Below are 21974 nucleotides of genomic sequence, written 5' to 3'. Positions count from 1 at the left end.
GCACTACACTTATCCCTGGAGATGGTGGGACTAGTTCAGCTATTTGTAAGTCTTGCTCAGATATATAGATTGGACAGAACACAAACTTCTTCTGAAGTTAAAAAGTTTCTGGCCAGAGCTTATTAAAATACTGAGTTTGCTCTCCTCCAGAAGGGATCAGAAGTGAAAGGGACTTATAGAAGGTTGGTTCCTACAGCACTGTTGCTTTCTGAGAGAGATTAATGGATTGCTTTTTTTGACCTTTTTCATGTTTGTGAGACAAAGAAAATATTGGTGCAGATTTAGGATGTTACTAGTGGGAAAATCTTGATGGGATCTGTCGACCCGTCTTCCTGTTCCCTATTTTTGTTGTTAGAACTTGCCATTCTCTAGTTTAGCTTTAGGATTTATTACGTAATATATGCTGATACAAGCAGAATATCTGTTATTGCTCTACCTATTGATAGTTCAGTTGCTGAAGGACAATAGCACACTCTTATTTGTCTGTATTTAACAATTTTCATATTTGAGGTTACTGTCAAGCTGTCTTTTGCAGCTGCTGCCTCATGAGGGACATCCCAATGGAAGGCAGAGACCAGTCTCAGGTGACATTTCATTAGCATGCAACAAGCCACTAGGCACCAAAATGATGTCTGGTTTTGAAAACTGTGCTGAGCATGTGTGTTTTCTTCAGCGATGTGAGGGAAGATTGAGGAAGAAGATCCAGTTCCACCAGTTAGAAATGGTCTCAAATTAAAATCCCCCATCCTTCCTGGAAAACAAAAAAAAAAGGATTAACAAGGCTTCAGAGCTGCCATCAGATTCACTTGAATTGGTATAAAATTTAATATAAAGTACACAACACTGCCAATGATGTTCAACAGAGTTGAGATTTTCTGGTTTATAACTGCCTGAGGTACACTTTTCTGAATAAGAAATGCCAACTCTTGAAAGTCAAAACCTTTTTTTCTGTGGCAAATATATGATACTATCCTTGTTTCCATAAAGTATTATTAGATTGTAGTTTACTTGACCAAAATTCTGTGGCTTGGATTTTGATTTCACCATTGAAGTCAATAAATTGCAAAGTTTTTTGTTTTATTAGAAAGTGATGAAATTTAGTTCCAATTTAAAAAAAATAAAAAGAACAAAAAAAATTGTTCTTAACTGTGCCTTTAAACGTAAAGGGTGCAGAACATCAGCACAAGTTCCTGCAAATAAATACAGTTTGTCTGCATAAGCACCAAAAAAATACATATATTTGTATCATCCCCACAGAAACAAGGTGCTAACTGTGGAATGATGGGGGAAGAAGAATGCAGCAAAGCCCTCAAAGCAGAAAATTCTTATTTAATGCAAGGCTGTTTTGGAATCATCCAGTATTTTGTATTGTATTTGTATGTCAAGTAAACTTTCACAGCCATTTTACATTTATGAATGTGGAATCACTTTCAATACTTACAAGAAGTTTTTTTAATCCTACCTAAACATTTATCTCATATTCTGCATGTCAGACAGCCTCTCTGAAGATGTTGACAGTGTTTCTTCCATTTTTAGGTCTATGGTGGCCCTGATTTCCTTTCTCCTAGACTAGCCCAGCTGTGTATTTCAAGATCAGCACAGAACCCGCTGCGAGTCTCCAGTACCGGCAATTCAGTTGTAGTCCGTTTCAAGACAGATGCAGCAGTGACTGGGAGAGGTTTCAATGCCTCCTGGCAAGAAAATCTGGGTGGTGAGTGTACTGATTAATACCACAAGAAATTCAGGAAGTCTGAGAATTGAGGATCATCCACACAAGCATGTAAATTAGTCAAACAGCATGGGATTAAAAGCTAAAGGTGAATTGGAGTGTTACTGGATTTGGTCACACTAAGAAATATTGGAAAACACCCAGAGAAAATAAATGAGAAAGAAATCATCTAACTAGCTCAAACCTAGGCCTACATATATATTTTGTTACTGCCTACCTTGTTGGGGGTTTCTTCTCTACGAAATTAATCAAGACATTCCTGTAATCAGAAAAGAAATTTTGCATGGCAGCAATTCCCCCTCCCCTCACAAAGAGTCATGTATTAGCTGAATGATTAGCTAAATTAGCTTTGGTTTTAAATTATGAAGTGAAAAATATCTGAAAATATGGATTTACTTGGAGTACTCAGTGAACTCCACAAATATTTGGAGTGATTAGTAAATACTTGAACTCTATAAGGTTCATCCATTCCCTGTGTGATTATTTGTTCAAAGCCTTACTGGTAATCAGTGAAAGACGAGACATGCTTAAAAGATCCAACCACATGTCTCTACATGGGAGTTCTTATGAAAAGGCTAATTATCAGTAACTAATTGCAGTGAAAAGTGAGGAGAGGCAGATTTTAATTCTTGCATTTTGCTTGATTAAGCACACTGATTCATTCACTTGTCAAGGTTTATACTTTTCCATTCTCACTTTGTGAGAAAGGCACAAGATTTTTTTTTAATAAAGGGACAGTTTACAATAGTCCTTTGAATTAATCCCCTTCCGAGATCTGCGGCTTATTTTTTCTAGTTAGGCCCCCTGAAGCTTTCTCATCTCTTTACATCTTGCCTGTTGTACTCCAACCCCCCTCTAGCCTCTGAATACCCTCTCACCAGAACGCAGTAACACTATAGTTTTTATCCTTCCAGCAGGCTGTCTCCGTCTCCAGCCGTCCCTATGTATTTCATCCTCCTCTATCCCTTTACAACACATAAAAGTCTGTTTGTTTGTGTTAGTCCTATTGAAAGCCCTGGCACTTCCAACACAGGAGCCATCGTTCCTGGCTGTTCAGATATTCATGAGCACTGGAGCATGTTCTGGTTATATCTGGGCCTGAACTAGAGTCCTCAGGAAGCCCTCGGCCACATGGATAAAGAAGCAGAAACTTGAAGCTTGAAATTGTTTTACTGCTCGTGGGGAAAGTGGAACTCCTAACTGTCTTGATATTTTCAGATTATTTTTTATTTTTTAACCCCTATTCTCAGCTAGGCCTTGTCCTTACTTTCGCAGTATGCTAGGTTAGCCATTGTCACCTATGTGTAAAAGATCTGCGGCATTCATATGAGTGCTATTTTAAATAGCTTTTTTAATATCTCAGGCAGAGGAATACCAGCACTAGTGTTTCGAACTTTGGGACATCTACTATCCACCCTGGGGCTAGAAAGGAACATTACTTAAAAGCATTGTTGCATATTCACCAATAGTGATAAGGTTATGCTTTCCTGGTAATCATTTGCCATTGATTTTCATTGCAGACAGGGCCTTGCAATAGTTGGAGCACTCATTTTGCTCAAGTTTAAGGCAGAAAATATAAAGATGGAGGTGTTCTTCCCTTAGTTTAAAAAATAGAAGTGGAATTTCACTAAGGATAAAAGAGCTGTTGGGATAAAAACTGATTATGTCTTTTTCAGGCTGCGGTGGTATTTTCCAAGCTACCAGTGGGGAAATCCATTCTCCAAACTATCCTGAGCCTTATAATAACAACACAGACTGTTCTTGGATCATCCAAGTTGACTACAGCCACAGAATCCTATTGAACTTCACAGATTTTGACATTGAAGATCACCATTCGTGTAACTATGACAACGTTGCAGTAAGTAACAATAGAAATTTCAAACATTTCCTTAATGAGTCTGGTGAAATGCTTGCAAAAGAGGAAGCTTACTGTGCAATTTAGACTGCAGTTAGTTTCAGGCTCTTAGTTGCATAGTCATGTTCTGTGTTTATTCACTGACGAGTTAAGGCTCAAATTTGGTTAGTTGCAACCTCCCTTTGTTTCACCAGTGAGGCAGACTTCACAAAAGCATATCTGCATTCTTCCAGGTTCCCACATACAGCTGGAAGAATCTTTTATTGAAAGCATGCCACATCCTAGCACCACATTTTTCTTTTAGGGAGTGTGTTCTAGGTATTACTGAAAGAATAACCCTGTATATAGATGGCTGTTATGACACCCTTTCCCATTTTAATTTTAGTGCACTTTACCACAGCTTGCTCCAAACCATAGGATGGGCTGCCCACATTTACGGAGCAGATTGACCACACTCTGTTCTCAGGACAGAGGGAGGGAGGTCTATATCCGGACGGAAATTGGGCTGGCTGGTTTTCTTTATGTTTACCCCGTGTGTGTTCAGGTGCTCCTTAGCTGTCTGTTTAATTGCTTCATTAGAGACACTGCTCTCTTAAAAGCTGCACATTGTTACTGGTTTGTGAGCTTTTGTTGATGTCATGGAAATTCAAGTTGCTGCACAACCAGTGCACAACAACTAAGAACTCTCCACTTGGCCTTTTGGGAGCAGGGACATGAAATCCTGACCTTAGATGTCAGATTGCACTTCTCTCAGTACAAAGGCATGCGTGATTGGTAGCAGTCAGATAAAGCACAGTGGCTGTAGCCCAAAATCCAACCAGCTTTCCTCTTCTTGATAAAATGTCATTCAGAGGGAACTCAATTTGGCAGGAACTGAGACCCTTTTGAAAACAGCACCAGTTTTAACAGCGTTGCCTCGTAAAGCTTTTTTGACTGAATCAAAGAAAAAGGAAACGTGTCCCCACTTCGCTGAGCAGAACTGGAGATTTCATTTAGCCACAAAGCATCTTGGTACAGTAAAAGTGTTTTTTTTGTTTGTTTGTTTGTTTGTTTTTCTGGTTCTGAAGCATAGGGAAGCATGGTTATGTTATTTTATTTAATCATTTAACTACATCGGGGGATTATTGAAAGGGAAAATCTATTGGAAAAATATGTCAGTCTTCTGTCATATCACACCAAAGTAGAAAATCATATTGCCTGACAAAAATATGAATAGTTTTAAAAATAAATAAAAAAAACAAAAGGCAAAACCGAACAAGATAAACACAAAGACATACACACAAACACACAAAAAAAAACACTATCACAAAAACAAAACAAAACAAAAACACCCACAAATTAAGGGCTAAGTTCTGAAAAGACCTGATATGCAATTTTGTTTTATACCCGATACCAAAGAACGTATCCATCTATCTAAAATACTCTGTAGAGTATGCAGCTTTGTGAACTCCTTGCAGTTATAGGCACAGCTCCCATTAACCTTATAGGCTGGATGTGGGCACTGGATTTCTAGTCATTGAAAGGCAAAAGTCCTTCAGCTGGCAGAGGAAATGGCTTTGCACAAGGCAAAGCTTGCAGTACAGCAATATGTCCTTTCCTCTACTGTCTTACAAGTACCTGATATTTGCTTCTGCTTTCTGTTTTGCTGGGGGAATGATGGAAGAGGAAATTGCTGATCAGCCCCAGCTGTGCAAACACGACTAAGGCAGCAATGCGAACAGGGAGGGAGATGCAAGTTTAATGCAGGCATCAATCACTGCTCACCAAGCGGAGGGTAGTTTGGAAATGGATGTGGAGAATGCTGAATTGAAACTAAGAGATAACAAAGGGCTCTGGGGCATGAGGCTGGGAATAGCTCTTCAGCCCCAGTATAGGTGGGTCAGCGGGGCAAGAAAGGAGTGGATGGGATTTCTTTCTCTTCTTGGTATGCCAGTGAGCTGAAAACTGCTTGTTTTGTACACCTGGATGTGATTTGTGTTCATCTCATTACAAGGCTTGGTATATGCTTTGCATGATTATAGGAAAACAGAGTTAGGGTACAGAGATTATCTGAAAGTAGCTAAGTAGATGTTTGACTGTGAACGGTTTAGGAATTGCATTCCGGAAGAAACATAAACGGAAAATATGGGCAGCTAAGGAAGCTGGTGGATTGTTTTTCTCTCTCTAACATAGGAACAATTACTGTGTATGAGTAACACAGTGGTCCCACCCTTTTATATTTCTGAATTTTTTACTTATTGACATGGATTTTATTTGCTTTGTAAGTTCTCTTGGGTCTCCTCTCCACCCTTGAGCGTACCAATGTCCTTTTCCTTCATCCTTCCCCAGCTAGACCCACTCACTTTGCCTCGTGTTATGACTCAACATGTCATGCATAGCTGCAGTGTTGTTTGCCTGTTCTTTGAGCTTCTTCCTCTGGTTTCTGCCCTTATTTATTATTTCTTCTTAAATATTTCTACTGTAAATTATTTTCTATGGGAAACACGTGAAAATCTTTTTTTTCCCGCAATGTTTTCCATTGCACAGTTATTATGTGAGCAAAATGGAAGGGGCAGATATTCATGTCTGCTGCTTCTTGGCTGTATTGCAATTCCAAAAAGCCCAGTGCGTTTTTCAATTCTGCTCTATGATTTCACATGTGAATATGAGCAGAACAGGTCTAGGTTCAGCCAAAGTAATTTTAAGCCCGTAACTGTAACCCGTGGTGTAATTGCTCTGAGCTCCCTCTAGAGTAAATGGACGGTGTGCACAGAGAGTAGTCCAGGCCACCAAAAAGCACGTTCACCGTCCGCTCCCTGAATTTAGGTGGTTCCAGTTTCTGTACTTTATCAGTTCTCAGAACAGATGAACAGCTCTTCATCTGTTAAATGTGGGTTTGTAGCTTTGTCTTCCTCTGGTCTTTTATATGTCTTGATTATATTCTGTAGAAAGCCTAGGGTCTTTGAGAAGGTGCCACCATGCATAAGGAAGAAATATTTGCTTTCTGTCTGTGTACCAGTCTTTCTATCTGGAGAGTGTGTCTTACATCAAACAAATTTGTTTCTTTGAAGGAAAATAGAAGAAAAGAAATCATGAACTTATAGAAATTCCTGTATTTTTTGCCCTGATAGTTAAGCAGTATTCTAGCTGATGGTATGCCAGAAGAGCAGGTCAGCAAGAGTTTCAGTTATTTGCAGACTCCGTGAAGATATGGCTCAAAAGACATCACTTACAGCACAAGGCACTGAAAAGGGGTGGGAGAAATAGTTACTAGTTCTCAGTACCTTGATTAAGTAAATGCTATTTTTCTTTCCTGTAGCAGTATAACAACTAGTACAGAGGATTGTAGAAAAGTACACTTCTGGGAGCTAGAGAGAAGGTTATGACTTGCTTTATTCCAAATGCTGGCAGAAACAATATTCCAAGAGAGGGCAGCTAGAACCCCCCTGTACAGGGAGGCTCTCATGGCTGAGAAGATAAAAAAATAATTTTTTTGTCATGTGCTTTTGCAAAATGCAGGACACATTTCAGCAAGGCGGCAATGAATCATGCAGTTATGTTCATTGTGTAAAGGGAAGAGAAAAGCAAATTGCAGCTACACACGATATAAAGGAAAACTTGGCTTTTAAGTCAGCGGATGCATCATTTTCCTTTACTCACACAGCCACAGAAATGCATTTCTCAGATGTTTTCGAAATAACTTTAAGAAGCTGCAGAGAGACACAACTTTCCTGAACTAGTGTGTGAATGTTGTGGTTTCTGATCAGGACTCAAGACTGAAATCCTCCCTGAAAACCAGTTTAAGCTAATAAATAGGAGGTGAGCAAATATGATGGAGCATAGATAAAATATCCATGTGCAACTGCTCCTACTTAACTTACAGCAGCAGCTCTTAGGAGTTGTGGCAGCTTGGCAGCTACATCTTGCTTGGATCAGTTTTTTAGCAAGTATAAAGGCTAGGATTTTTTTTTATTTGTTTTTTTTCGAAGGAGGAGACACTACTATTCTTCAAGCAAGCTGCCCAGAAACAGCAAATACACTTGATTTAGAAAATATTCCTCTGACTTCATGCTCTTCTCCCAGTATTACCAAAGAAAGACTTCTTTCTTCCAGAAAGCTCTTGGAATGAAATGTCTGCTTAGTCTCTGACATTACTCATTCTTAATATCCTCCCTAGTGAGAAAGCTTAACTATTAGAGTCTCATAACAGTCCATGTGTCAATGTTCAGATCCTCAGCTGTGCAGAGCAGCACAGATCATCAAAACCAAAAGTTTGCATGAACTGTAATATGGCCCTCTCTCTGTTCTCTGTCAGAGAGCAATGCTTATTCTCAACTCTAGCTTTCAGATAAAATCCTCTCACTAATGTCCAGGGAAGGACAGAACCTTGATTCCTACGGGTTATTTCCTTAGTCATTGCTTTTTTTTTACCACATTCCATGGCTTGTGGTTTTTAACTCCAGGCAATCTGGTTTATATACAAAATATATGTACAGTGGAAGAATAAACATTGCACAGTACGTATTAAAGAGCTTACTGTGGTGAGATGCAAAGAAAGAAGAAAAGGTTGAATGAATGGATATCATGGCTCTCTTTACAAGGTAATCATTTGTATAGGCATTGCAGTACACTTAATAATCTGTCACAAGGTCCCACACAGCTTGCTAGTGTTATATGCCCAAGGGCAAATGTTTAATTCATGAATACTGCATTGGCTAAGTAGGATATGCCAGTGGATTAAACAGGAGTTTTGTCCTTTGTTGCTTGGCTCTGAGGTTTATTTGAGATAGGCCGCCTTTTTCCCAGCTGATGTTTTTGTACATTTTTTTCTCTAATGTGCTCAGGGTCATTTCAATACTGGAAGCAGAAACATTGCATTGTGTTATACAGTCTAGCTGATTTTTTTTTTTAATTAATCAGTGCTACATTGCACAGGTTTGCTGGGATGTGAGGCATTTGAAAGCAAAGGAAGAAAATATTGATAAAAAGTAGATTTTCTTCTAACCCAATGCCATTATTTTGCTCTAAGTGGGGTTTCATATATATATAATAAATACATATATACATATATAATATATACATATATATATAATATACATACATATATATATATATAGCTTTTAACATCCGAGCAACTATCTTTCAGTAGTGTCATTATCTCACTTTTTTTTTCTATTTTGCTATAGGAAGCTGAGTCACGGGTTATACTAAATGGCGTGCTTGCAGTCATGTAGGACATTAATGCTGAAACAGGAATTTAAGTCAACTCTTGCTGCTGCCCATTGGCCCAAAAGCTTTTACTCTGTGGGGCATGCAACTGTGCTGATGCCTCCAGTGCTCATCACTGAGGGTGGCCCATGGCTCCAAACACAATGAATCACATCTGCTGGAGCGCTACAAAAGATTAGTGGGACACTCTGAGCCATGTTTCCCCTCTTGTTGTTGGTGGTTGGTTGGTGGTTATTTTTTGTGTATGTGTGTTTTGTTTTTGTTTTCATAATTTTGGTGTCACTTCAGATAAAACTCATTGGTTTTAACTTCACTATTCTTCTCTTCCTGATTTTGAAACAAAGAGGAAGGAAACAAAATTATCAGCTGTAAGGGAAAAAAGAGAAGGAAGGCATTTGTGGTAAAATTAAAAGTGAAGTTTTATAAAACCATCTTTGCTGTCTTTCTCCCTTTTTTTAACTGTTCTTTACCCTCTACCTAGGTAGCACCTCATGTACATGTGTGTAATTCAGCACACTAAAGCCCTTATAAAGCATAGATATATGGACTCTGATACTTCATGCTGGTTACAAGCATCTAAAAACCATAATACCAGTGTCTACTCTTTTTACATGCAGTCATAGCTCCTACTATTGCACTAGTTGTGTGTCAGAGCCATTTTGGAGGTCTTTATGGTGGCAAGATTTAGGGTTTGTCTGAATAAAAACTACAAAGGAATTCATTTTAGCCATTAATTGATGAAAATAAGTGTATGGGATTATCTGGATTGTTAAGTAGGACTGCCTGCATACCATGTACAAGCAGAGGAAAATTGTTGCATGGTGCATTTGCTTTATAAAGGTTACAGTAGCTTCAGCCTGAAATACCTGGATTTTCTGGAAACAGCCACAGAATTAAGGTGCTATGCACAGGTTGTTTGCACTGCTCATACCAGGGCTGTATCAGGATCAATGCACATGAAACGTAAGATAGAGTATAAAATAAAAGTATTCTCAAAATGCCTATTGAAACTCAGTACTTAACCTTTTCGTGACAGGTTTTTGATGGTCCTAGCAATGAAGCACCTCTTCTTAGAAAACTCTGCGGGACACAGCATCCTACTCCTATCACGTCCTCCAAGAATCTGATGTACGTCCGGCTGCGGTCTGATTCAACCATCCAGCACAGGGGCTTCAGTGCTCGTTTTACTGAAGGTAGTTTCTTAATTTACATAAGCACGTGTTTAAACAATCACCAGTTAGTTTGCATTAGAGATAGTCTTTCAGCACAGCTGATACCGGAAGAGTTGCTTCTGTACATGCATCATACCAGTGTGTATCTTTAACAGCACTGATTTTTTTAAATTATAAACTAAAGAATTTAAAATCTAAGGATCACCTTAGATTCTTTGATTGGGAAAAAATTGCTTTTATAGAAAGCCATCCAGGATATGTCAGATGCTTCTTATTCCTCTTCCCTTGAGGGCCACCTACCCATAACTATCTTGAGAAAAACATGCAACTGGCAGTTTCCCCAGACCTACTGGCAAAGTAACATTTTATATGTCTATCCATGCATGTGAATCTGAAAAGGTATAAAGCAATTTTGTGTGGTGCTATTGATGAAGTCCATGGATTCAGGCCTGCAAAACCTGCCAAACATCATGTATCCAATTTGTGGTGGACTAAATGGTATTTTCGATGGTTTCTTTTTTAATACAAAAAAGACTCTAATGTGACAGAACCTTTCATAACATTACATACTGTTTGATGATTGATTTTTTTTTCATAATAACTTTGAAAGCATGTTTTCCTCCAGATACAATCATTTAGTTTATGCAGAGAAAATCCATTTCTCTTATTTTTTCTTACGATTTTGTTTCACTATATGTTACTGCTTTGGCACCTAACTCTCCACTCTGCCGTATAAAGCAGCTGTGTGTTAAACTCGGAACTGGGAGTTTTATGATGAGTCAGTATGCTCAGAAATTATGCATGGCAGCATTCAGCACTTAGCCAAAGTTACACAGTCAGTCAAGCTCTTACATATGTGCAACATTTCACACAAATGCTGGTTTGTTGATGCACCTCACAAAAGGATAATGCCAATGGAATGGGATGCTTTCCTTGGACACTGGAAATTTCTGGAGAGTTCTTACTATTTTTTTCCTGTCTAGTTTCCAACACAGGGAAATAATCAGAGAAATAGGTGTATGATTGGGCTACCCTGAAAACAAGTTATTTTGGCCCCAAGATTGTTCTTCTTGGCTATTAGGTACGGATAAAGATGAGGTTTGCTACTAATTCATTCTGGCTTCGCAGATGGTCAGCCAGATGCAGCATCACCTGTGGAGCCAGGTCAAGAAAGTACACTAGTACTGGGAGCTAGTCCTTAAGCCTCTTTTTCTACAACTTGCTGTCTTGAATTTTATCCTTATTTCAAATTGCAATAGGATGTTATTTTTTATGTATCTTTGCCATGCAATCTAAGATATATGTTTTATATATACAAATAATTATCTATGTGTATATATGTGTATGTGTTTCATTCTAAAGCATGCGGAAGTTTCATAGAGTCAGATTCAGTTGGGGCAGCAATTTCCTCTCCTCTGTATCCTGCCAAATACCCAAACAATCAGAACTGCAGCTGGATTATTCAAGCTCAGGAACCATGTAAGTAAAAACATCTTTTATAGTTAGCTTGGATGACTAATATCCTCATCTTCTTTTCTATAGTAACAATAGAAAATTCCTCCTTTATTTCTCTAGGAAGTTCTGTATCCTGATAGTTGGAGAGAGTGTAGCTCTCATAATCTGTCCTAAATCAGATTTTACTGTAAAAGGTTTAGGGTACTGTGAGGTAAACAGTTGACAGCTTTGTCATTGTAGGTGAATTACTGTGACTCAAGTGTTGAAATTATAAATGGTGTTGAACATTAAGTGAAGTTGGATTCATCCATGAGAAAATCTAGGAGTTATATGTAATTAAAGCACTTGTGTTCAGCTGAGATTACTTTGGTCTGTATTTTTCATACTAGCGTTGTTACATCAAATCTATACTGTTAACAAACAAATTAAAAAACATAAATAATGAGAAAAGGTATGGAGGAATTTCAATTTAAAATGCAAATCAAAAAGAATACAAATAGACTGGTTTCATGTGTATAGATACACCTTCAGTTGTGCCTGTCAAATTTTAAACAAATTTGACTGACAGTAAAGCACCAAGCATTTTCCATCAGATACTAGTATTACCTTTAATGCTCAGTATTTCCTTTACATTGTATAAGTTTCCTTAAAAATATCTACAGTTGGGTCATAGTATCCTGGTAACATGATTTAAAAGTGAATGTTTATTTTAATAGCAACTAGTGAACATGAGTTGTTCGTATGGTATCTAGCCATTGTTATAAATCTGGTTGGAACTTTCTATGATTTTAATAAGTTTATTTTATTTAGTTGTAGAATGAAGGTCAATCTGCCAAAGAAAACACTAAACCAAAAATCAGGCGATAAGCAATACTTTTTTAAAGCATAGTTTCTTATACAAGTACATGAAAAGGACATCAACAAAACTGTTCCCCGCCTATATAAAATTTATTTTTAAAGGCAATCTTTTCCCGGACCCAGGTTGAAAACTCAGACATAACTGTTGTCTCCTGATTTACATCAGCATGAGAGATCAGAAAAATCCTTCCTAAAAAATAGCCTATCTATGCAGTGACCTCATCCGTGTGTCGGTGGGACCAGTACATCCCACACGTTCCAGGTACACGTGGTGGTGTCATGCCAGTCGCAGTGTTACAGGGCACAGACACAAAATAGATTTAGCCAATGGCAAACCAGGGCAGAGAGCTCTTGCTCTGCTTTTACTGAGAACGCCAACAAGTCTCCTGCTCTTACCCCCCGCTGTGTTTTTACTTTTTACTTTGTATCCCGAGGACCTGCATTGATAGCTGTAATTGATTGACTGGACCAGGGCACAAAGAGTGCCCAACACGCGGATTACGCGGTTGAATGCCGGTCCGTGGCACCCTGCTGAACGCAGCGCCTGGGTCCATGTCTGTCATCTCAGCTTATTCTAGCTAATTAATTGTAGCCCAGTGAGAAGCAAAATATTTGTGTCAAATTCAGACTTGCTCAATGTGGGAGAAAGCTTAGTTATGACCTAAACCATAAACCCCTCTTTCTGACCCGCTTGCACTGCACAGGTGCAGTGAGGCCAGGACTAACTATTGTCACAAACTGGCATTGAGAAAAGCCCCTATTCTTCCTGTTGTGACTTCACCTTCGTTCCTGTTGGACAAGCAAAAGCAATGTGAGAGTCAAAAATACCCTGAGTCAGAAATCCTCTTTTTCAGGATGTTGCCTGCAGTCTGAGGGTGTGGAAAATCCAATTCCAGACAAATATAGCTGAGGGTAGTTAATGATCCTTTAACCAGTCCAATTGATGTATGTGGAATGTTACAAAACGATGAAAGTCCAGCTCTTTCTAAGCCTGGAGCAGGGCAGCGTCAGTTCACATTTTGTCCAAATCTATTGTATAGATCACAAAGGGACAGAAGGTCACAGACGTGTAGAAATAAGTTTTGTTTCTGAATGTGTGAAAATTTTCCATGCCGTATTTGCAGACATTTTCAGTATATAATGAAGTTGTTCAGATGTTTGCGAATTTAGGTTCATGTCTATATGTATAATCCCATGCTTCTAATACTAATTGTGTTAGAAAGTACTGAAACATGAAGAGATTTACCAGGACCTTTGCAGTAAGGATTAATGCACTTCCATGAAATTCACTCCACATATCAAGTATGAAACTAGTTCAAATGTTATGCTTTATGGGGACTGATTGACTTCGGAAAAGACAGTACATTTGTTTACGTGTAGTTATTTCTTCACTAAATGCCAAACACCTTTTAAAGTTTTTCTCTTTGCTGTTGCCAGTCAACCACATCACACTCTCCTTCACTGATTTTGCTATTGAAAGCAATACACAAAACTGTACGAAGGATTTTGTGGAGATTTTGGATGGGAATAACTATGAGGCTCCTCTTCGAGGTACTGTACCATTGTCTTGCTTATTTCATATATAGGATTGCACCCAAAGTAAGCAGGTCTTTGTGTCTTCCTGCTTCAAGGATTTATTTATTTTTTCCAGTGGCCAGGGTAGTCAGAGGAGACTGTGGGCGGAGGGATAAGTCGTCACTGAGAACAGCATGGTCCTCTCAGGCTCTGACTGTACCCTTCTGCTCGCTTGCAATGTAGAGTTGACTCCTGCTGCCTTTTCCTTCCTCTTCAGCAGAACAATATGGGGAACCAAGCAATTCAGTTTAAATTGAATTCCAGGTTAACAGTACAGGAACATAACGGATTGCTAGCCCAACTCAAGGGCTCTACAAACTCTTCAGAAGGGATAGGCTAGGAAGGAGAGGCAGGGGGGTAGCCCAGTATGTTAGGGAGGATTGTCACTGCAACTGCCTCAAAGGAGGTTGTAGCAGGGTGGGGTGCGGTCTCTTTGCCAGAGCTACAAGTGACAGGGCAAGAGGAAATGGCCTCAAGTTGTACCAGGAGAGGTTTAGGTTGAATATTTGGAGAAATTTCTTTACTGAAAGGGTTGTGCTGCATTGGAATAGGCTGCCCAGGGAAGCGGTTGAGTCACCATCCCTGGAGGTCTTTAAAAGACGTTTAGATGTAGAGCTTAGTGATATGGTTTAGTGGAGGACTTGTTAGTGTTAGGTCAGAGGTTGGACTAGATCTTAGAGGTCTTTTCCAACCTGAATCATTCTATGATTCTGTAATGTAACTCCCACTGTAGAGTCCATACTAAACATAGGTGAAGAAAGCTGCAGATTTCTGGGAGCACAAAATGGATAGATGGATTTTCCTCAAGCCCTGGAAAGCCTGACTTTCTGCTTGTTCCTGATTTTTCTACAGCTTTCTCCCTGCATGTCTTCCCAGAGCCATCACTTTCGAGTGGCAGGAGCAGCCTGGAACAACAAAATGCAGTGCTTACACTGCTAGGAAGTCATGAGACAGACCTGGCCACAGACATCCCCAGGGTTGTCACAAATTCCCTCCTGGCAAATTCAGAATGCACATGATAGATTCTGTTCTCCCTTATACTACTTTTGTATATAATCTCTTGGCAGGAGTGGTGTTGCACTCAAAATAAATGGCTTGTAACAGTGAGCAGAAGTCATTTTTTTGCCACCTACCCTTAGCATTCACCTGGCAAGAGGACAAGGACACGATCTGCTACCTTTCTTTTTCCTTTCAGATGCCTTTCTGCTAAATCATGATTCATATTCTTAATCTCCATGTTACAGTCCATTACAGGCGAACTGGTGTGTTATTTCTCACTTGTTGTTTTCATCATAAACAGAGAAATGGGAGCTACTGGCAGATGTATTTGTTGGGATAATTTTGTAAATTTAATAAGGCTGTAATTTCTGGATAGAGTGAATGCAAAAGAGTTGAGTGACAGGATAGACAGTGACTTAACTAAGGTGCTTGGGGTGCAGGAGGTCCAGGTTCAAATTCTTCCTCAGTTTAAAAAAAGAAAAAGTCTACCAGAGTTGAGTTCTTCGCTAATAAAACGGGCATTTCATTTTTATGTAGATTTAACTGACAACTACAATTGTAAGCAAAAAATTTTACTTTTGGCTGCTCTCAGGCATTAACCCCAAATGTTACATTATCAATAGTAATACATGCAAACACTGCTTTTTTCCTCTCTGGATTGTTCTCTTTTAGGCCGTTACTGTGGCACAACCATGCCACATCCTATCACTTCTTTTGGTAATGCCTTGGTAGTCAACTTCATCTCCAACAACAACGTTACTGCCAGGGGCTTCCATGCCACCTATGCTGCGTCATCATCATGTAAGTCCATATGGCAGGTGCTGCTGGCTTATGACTCTTATTTTTAAGAAAAAGACCAGATCTTGTATCCTTTTGGCTCTCTGAAATTCCCTCTTTTAAATTCTTCTGTTGCCTTCCCTCTTTTTGGATAAGGTCTCAATAAGGGTATCAACAAGCTAAAGAACAACGAGACAAGGTGAAATGCTTTCTTGATTAGCAAATGCTCTGGCTCCATCAAGGTATTTTTTCTATGTCATCTTTCTTAAGCCTCTGCTGTCTCCTTCTTGTTGCAGCCTGCGGAGGTACTTTCCACATGGACAGAGGAGCTTTCAACAGCCCTGGCTATCCCGAGTCATATCCGCTCAACACCGAGTGTGTCTGGACAATTCTCAGCTCCCCTGGCAACCGGCTACAGCTGTCCTTCATGTAAATGCATTGCCAGGGGTTATTATTCAACACTTTAACAGAGCTGAAGGAAGGATGCTCTGTGTTTATTAGGAAATGTAATTACCAGATGATAAAGCTGAAACATGCTTTTATAGTCACTTGGAAAGAGAACACAGCAGTGGTTGGTGTCAGCTGGTATTCTCCCATCTTAGTCATTGTTTATTATATTAAGGCATATACGGTGTGATATAAATAGGTGATTTATTGTTTGAACAACATGGGATGCTGGAGAAGCTAGTTTTCACTCACATATAAACAAGAAGAGGAAATTTAGTGTTATTGTACCTTTTCTTTACAAAGGAAACTCCTACTATTTCCTTACTACAAGACTCATCATAGTGTTTATTATATAGCTAAGTCATATAAAGAGCCCAAGTACTCCACAGATTGTAGGGTTAGAATTGATATTAAAGTCTTCAAATTTTTTCCAACCATAAGGACAATTACAGCAATGAAGGTACAACAGGGACCAGGATAGTATCCTAAGGAAATTTTCCCTTCAGCAAAGTAACTTTCCTTTGAAGACCTCAGACAGGAAAGTTATGTGTGATCCACAGAACAATATGGAGTCCTTTACCAGAGTAGTTAGGTTGTCCTTTGCCCGTCATATGGATTTCTGAGCTTCTCTGTTTCCCAGCATCAAAGAGCGGCTGATGCCAAGAAACAGAGCACTGACCCTTAGTAAACCTTATCAGGGATCAGCAGAAATAGAAAAGTCTGAAATTTGCATTTACAGTTAATCAGGACAAAAGGAAAACTTACCCAATAACAAGTTGACCGCATAAGGTACAATTTGCTAGACACATGCTGATTCACTAACGCAATGAAAAGGACATTATATTCCTCCTTTACTCAGTGAAGCAGAGAATAAGCACTACAGCCTGAAAACATTTTCTAAAATATTCGATACAAAATAATGAATAACAGCTTTTCAGAACCAAAACAGAAATCTAGTGTGAAGCAAAAACTATCAGCAGAACATATATTTAGATAGATAAAGTGATACTTAGTAGATGTAGACACTTTTTTTTTTTTTTTTTAAGTTACACATAGCTGAAAAGCAAGCTGAAAATACTGGAAAGCATGGAGTCATTATGTGAGAAAGCAGTATTTATTTAATTTAATTTAATATTAGGTTTTTATAAAGTTTTGTTGGCATGAGGTATTCATTTTCTTCAGCTTAGTCTGAACAGAAATGCCTGTCTTGCAATTTGAGGTTTAGCTTTAAATTAGTCTGAAGTATATCCAGATGAGTGGTTGGAACCATTTCACAGCATCTGTACCCTGAACACATATGGCTGTATTCAGGACTGGAGGGGAGGAGTTGTTACCAGAAAATCAGAAAGCACAAATGTTTTGGAGCGTTTGTTATAAGAGGCCTCACTGGAATCTTTGCTGGATATTCACAGCCAGCTTCTGGAAAGTATTTTGGATTGAATCAAAGCACTTCACTTAGAATAATAGATAATGTTTTTTAGAATATTATTTAGCATTCTGCTCAGTATAATAATCAAGAATTTAGAATTTGATGTCCAGGTCCCATTCCTGTTCTAAGGTAAAAATTGTTTTAGAAGAGTTAAGAGTATTTATTTATTTATTTATTTTCAGAACCGGCCATGTGAAATGCAGAGAGGGCATAGAGGCAATATTTCATAATTCTGGAGAAAATGCTAAGGGACTTTGGGGCTTTGAGGTGTCAACTACAAATGAATCTAGGCCTCTGGAAATTATTTTCTCACCAGAGAGTGTACTGAAATAATATTCAAATGTAGGGGATGCAAACTGATTTTAAGGCTAAAAGTATTTTCTGCATCCAATAGGTTTTAAATTCTGACCTGGGCTTATATTAAAAATCTCTTTAATATTTCAGGGGCTTTCTGTGTTTCATGGTTGTTGGAGAACCAACAAATATTAAAAACTTGAGAACTCTTAAGATTGAATTTAAAAAGTTTGGGAACTCTTTACAAATTTTAACTTTACAAACTGCAGCTCTGTCATAAAATAAGAGGCCAGAAAGGAGCAAGCCCTGTATCAGCAACACAAGGTAAAGAGCAGGAACTTCTGGGTTCTGCAGGGTTGCTGTGCTCTTAGCTGTTATGGCAGGATAATAGCTGCAGGAGGATTTGTAGCCTGGCAGGGGAAACGCTGAAATATATTTCAGTTATATGTCTGCTAATGCTCTTCTACTGCTATTGAAACAGAGCATTTCAGGTGGAACTTAGTAATGGCTGCACCAAAGATTACCTGGAAATTCGCGAACAGAATGCTACAGGCAGGCTGGCAGGACGATTCTGTGGAGACTCCTTACCTTCAAATTACACATCTACTGTTGGACATATCCTGTGGGTTAAATTTGTCTCAGACAGCTCAGGCACTGGTGTTGGCTTCAGGGCCACGTTCTCTCACTGTAAGTAAATGCTATTTAATTGAAAACTATCGTTCGTTTGTAATGCTTCCAAAATGATTCAAAAAACTGAATGTTTGGCCCTGGAAAGACTATTAGAAGATGTTCATTGATGTCAGCAAGGCTGTGAATTTGCTTAAAAATATGTTATAAAATATCTACAAAACTTGTGCGTATGCAAATGTGTCAAGTATTACATAATCAGATGAATTAGACATGAAATTCTATCCTTTAAAATTATCATAACAATATTTTTTCGAATTGATCATATTATCCTTTCAGAAACAAAAAAACTCCATGGATTGAGAAAATAAAATGTTCTCTATTTCACTGACTGTTTTCTAACAGTTTATCACCTGGTTTTCAGATTCTCCCTTCAGCAGTATTGTGAAGTACTGTGAAGATAGGAATAAGAACTATATGCTACAAAATTAATTTTAGCCCAAGTTAACAAGTAGTCTGTTGGAGTTTAAAATATCTGACCATATATCTGTGCTATATGAGAGAAAGCAATCATAGCCAATGTTTTTGTTGCCATTTATTAAGCAATTAACAAATTAAAAAAAAAGCATTTATTTCCCAGCTTTTCATTTTGCTTTTTTGAGTACAACAGTGTCCATCTTCTGGTTTGTATCTAGATAACATTAAACAAATAGCAGAATTAGAAGAAAAGGAAATGATGCCAGTTCATAGATTCAAAGCCGCAAGGAACCATTGCAAACATCAGTACAACTCACTGCATGAACAGGCTGCTGAAGCCAGACATCCACAGCAATTCTGACTAAGCCAGCTAAACTTCTAACCATCTTCCTTTATGACTTTATGACTTTTACTACTCATTTTCAAATGGAATTATCGTTAAGTCAGAGCTCAGTAGAATCAAACCCGTTTTTCACCAGAACACACAAAAGCATTAAAAAAAAAATACCAACATTTTCTTATTTAATGCTTCTTGGGAAGAAACAAACATGATGTAGGCAAGGTGAGGAGGGAATTTAGCTATGCCATGTTCCCATCTTTCCTAGATGTAGAGCTACATGGCTCAAATGGGTAATTTCCTTCAGATAAGGGCACACTGCATCCCCCACAACAAGAAAATAATTAGGTGTGTGCTCTAGGACTGAGACAGAAATCTGTGCCTTGCAGCACTGTCTAGCCCTAAGTAAATTAAATAAGAAGGGCTAAAATGAAAGCTTTATTCCAGAGTGGGCCCCAATGCTTCTTTTAATCTATGTGAAGAAGAGATTAGTTATCTCTTGCTTGTTTTTCAGTGTACGGAAATGACATTGTGGGAAACAGAGGACAAATAGCTTCACCACAGTGGCCAAGAAGCTACCCTCACAATTCTGATTACCAGTGGCGGATAAGTGCCAATGCTTCACAAGTTATCCATGGCCGTATCCTGGAGATGGATATTGAAAATCATCACAGATGCCGTTACGACAAGCTAAAGGTGATTTTATTGTAAGAAATTCTTTAATTTCATTTAGCTTTGATAAAAACCATGAACAAAGACACCTACAAGATGAATTTCCGAGGATCTGGTTGGGACTCATTGGCTTTGCCATGCCCTCTTTTCAATAATTATTAGGTATAGGAAGGGATACATACTCTATGGCTCCCTAACAGTTATTTCCAAGCTGTAAGTTTGAAATTTATTAAAAATAATTCCATAATGGACATCTCAATACCTATAAAATAAGGTTATTTTAAAAGCCTGCAAAGAACAATCCTTTTCTTGCACCTGTTTTGATCTCTGGATCAATAATGTGCTGTTGGCAGTAGGAAGTTACCTCTTTCTTCTTGTTTATTGTTTTTCTATAATATAGACAAGCTTTTTCAGGCTGAAAAACACAGTAAGCATGATGCTAGGCAAAATGGAGTAGTAGAGGTAAAAACGTCTTTCTAAACTTAAGCACAACTACTTAGTTAAATAAAGTTTGTTGTTTTGTGTTTTTGTTGTTGTTTGTTTGTTTTTTAAACCAGTTGACAATAATTATCCTTTGCTTTCACCGTTTGGAACAAGAAAGTTAATACTAGTTTAACATATTTAATACTCATTTCCTTGTTAATCCACTGACATCAAAATTTAATATTAGTTCATAAAGGAAATGTAGCTTTTTCCTTCGTCTCATGTCAGATGTTAATGGTATCTTATTTCCTTTAATTCAGCCTGGCTTTTTGTCTGTCCATCTAAAAGCAAAAGTAGTTTCTTACATCAGCTAGACATCCAGTGGGTGACTCAAGGATCAGATTTTCAATGTTATAATAATATTTATTTATATTTCCCAGTTTACTTGGCTTTTTTTTTGGGGGGGAGGGGGAGGAGGAGGACAAGAACAAAAATAGATTTGAAAGGTAGCAAAAGAGAAACATCTTTTAACTACCAAGAATTTGGCTTATTAATACATAAAATAGAAATACATTATTACATACTTATTTGATAGAATTTAAAATATAAGTATTCCTCAGGAGAAAAAAAAAAAAAAAAGAAAACAATACCTTTTTATCTGTAGATCATATCACTTTTCCCTCAGCAAGGAACAAGATAATTGTGCCAGTGGACTTTTTTTTCAAATGGGATGCCAGTCATTGTACCCAAAGAGCAACCCTGTGATGGGGAATGAGCTGAGATTGATGGGTTCTGTTCAGATCCTTCTTCTATGAAAGCTTCATAAATAACACTGTATAATGGAAGAGATTTTGTTCTCTTTTTATAAGAGGGGTTTCTCTCTAACTGGGATTTGCTGAAAGATCATCCAAATCCTTCTTGCTCATTTAAAGAGGGTAATTTTCTTCTTGGAAACTTGCTGGCTATGAGGAGAATGAAATCTGTCTCTGTGAAGAGTAACATTTTCACTGTCTTTTTCTCATTGCAGGTTTATGATGGGCCCACCATCTATTCTCGACCTCTTGCAACATACTGTGGTGCAGATCCTGCTTCTTTTGCATCCTCTGGCAGCTCAATGACAATCCAGTTCCAGTCAGATTCATCTGTGACTGGAAAAGGCTTTCTTTTGGAGTGGTATGCAGTAGATGCTTCTGCTGCTACACACACCATTGCTAGAGGTGAGTTTTCAGTGGATTATGTGGTTAAAAGTGACATAGCCAGTCCTATACTGAGCTTTACTTTAAAAACAAAACAAAACAAAATCCTCCCCACAAGAGGAAGCCCTAGCTCTTAACTGTTTAGCCCTAAGTAAACATTTTATATGCTTTCATGAAAAGGTATTCCTCTTGAAAGACTATTCTTAAATCAGTGGCCATTATGATTTGAAACCTTACACTAGACTGCGTCATGTATTCATAAATAGAATATGCTCAGTATGATCATGTATCTCTTTGAGAAATAATTCCTGGAAGGAGAGGGAGTGTGTTTATTATACTATTAGTTTTCTCTGAGCAAGTTCAACAAGAGAAAGTTAAGACTATCTGGGACATAGTGCAGTGCCTTCTTTCTAAATCTAAAGGCAAATTCCTAGGGACAGAGGG

At 38.3% G+C, this 21974-nt stretch overlaps 1 protein-coding gene across 1 annotated transcript in view; it reads left to right on the top strand.

Moving 5' to 3' along the window:
• CUBN (cubilin) overlaps positions 1-21974 on the top strand; it is a 143717-nt gene that overhangs the window by 69478 nt on the left and 52265 nt on the right. Inside the window, exons 30-39 of the mRNA XM_083823596.1 lie at positions 1537-1711; positions 3406-3587; positions 9829-9985; positions 11327-11443; positions 13715-13828; positions 15524-15652; positions 15925-16057; positions 18280-18485; positions 19754-19935; positions 21362-21551. Coding sequence (XP_083679722.1) covers positions 1537-1711; positions 3406-3587; positions 9829-9985; positions 11327-11443; positions 13715-13828; positions 15524-15652; positions 15925-16057; positions 18280-18485; positions 19754-19935; positions 21362-21551 — 1585 coding nt within the window. The remainder of the gene's footprint in view (positions 1-1536; positions 1712-3405; positions 3588-9828; positions 9986-11326; positions 11444-13714; positions 13829-15523; positions 15653-15924; positions 16058-18279; positions 18486-19753; positions 19936-21361; positions 21552-21974) is intronic.

The sequence above is a fragment of the Anser anser genome (genome assembly GCF_964211835.1).
Source record: "Anser anser genome assembly, chromosome: 2".
Lineage (NCBI taxonomy): Eukaryota > Metazoa > Chordata > Aves > Anseriformes > Anatidae > Anser > Anser anser.
The sequence above is the reverse complement of the archived record's forward strand: the minus strand, read 5'-3'. Positions and strand labels throughout refer to the sequence as shown.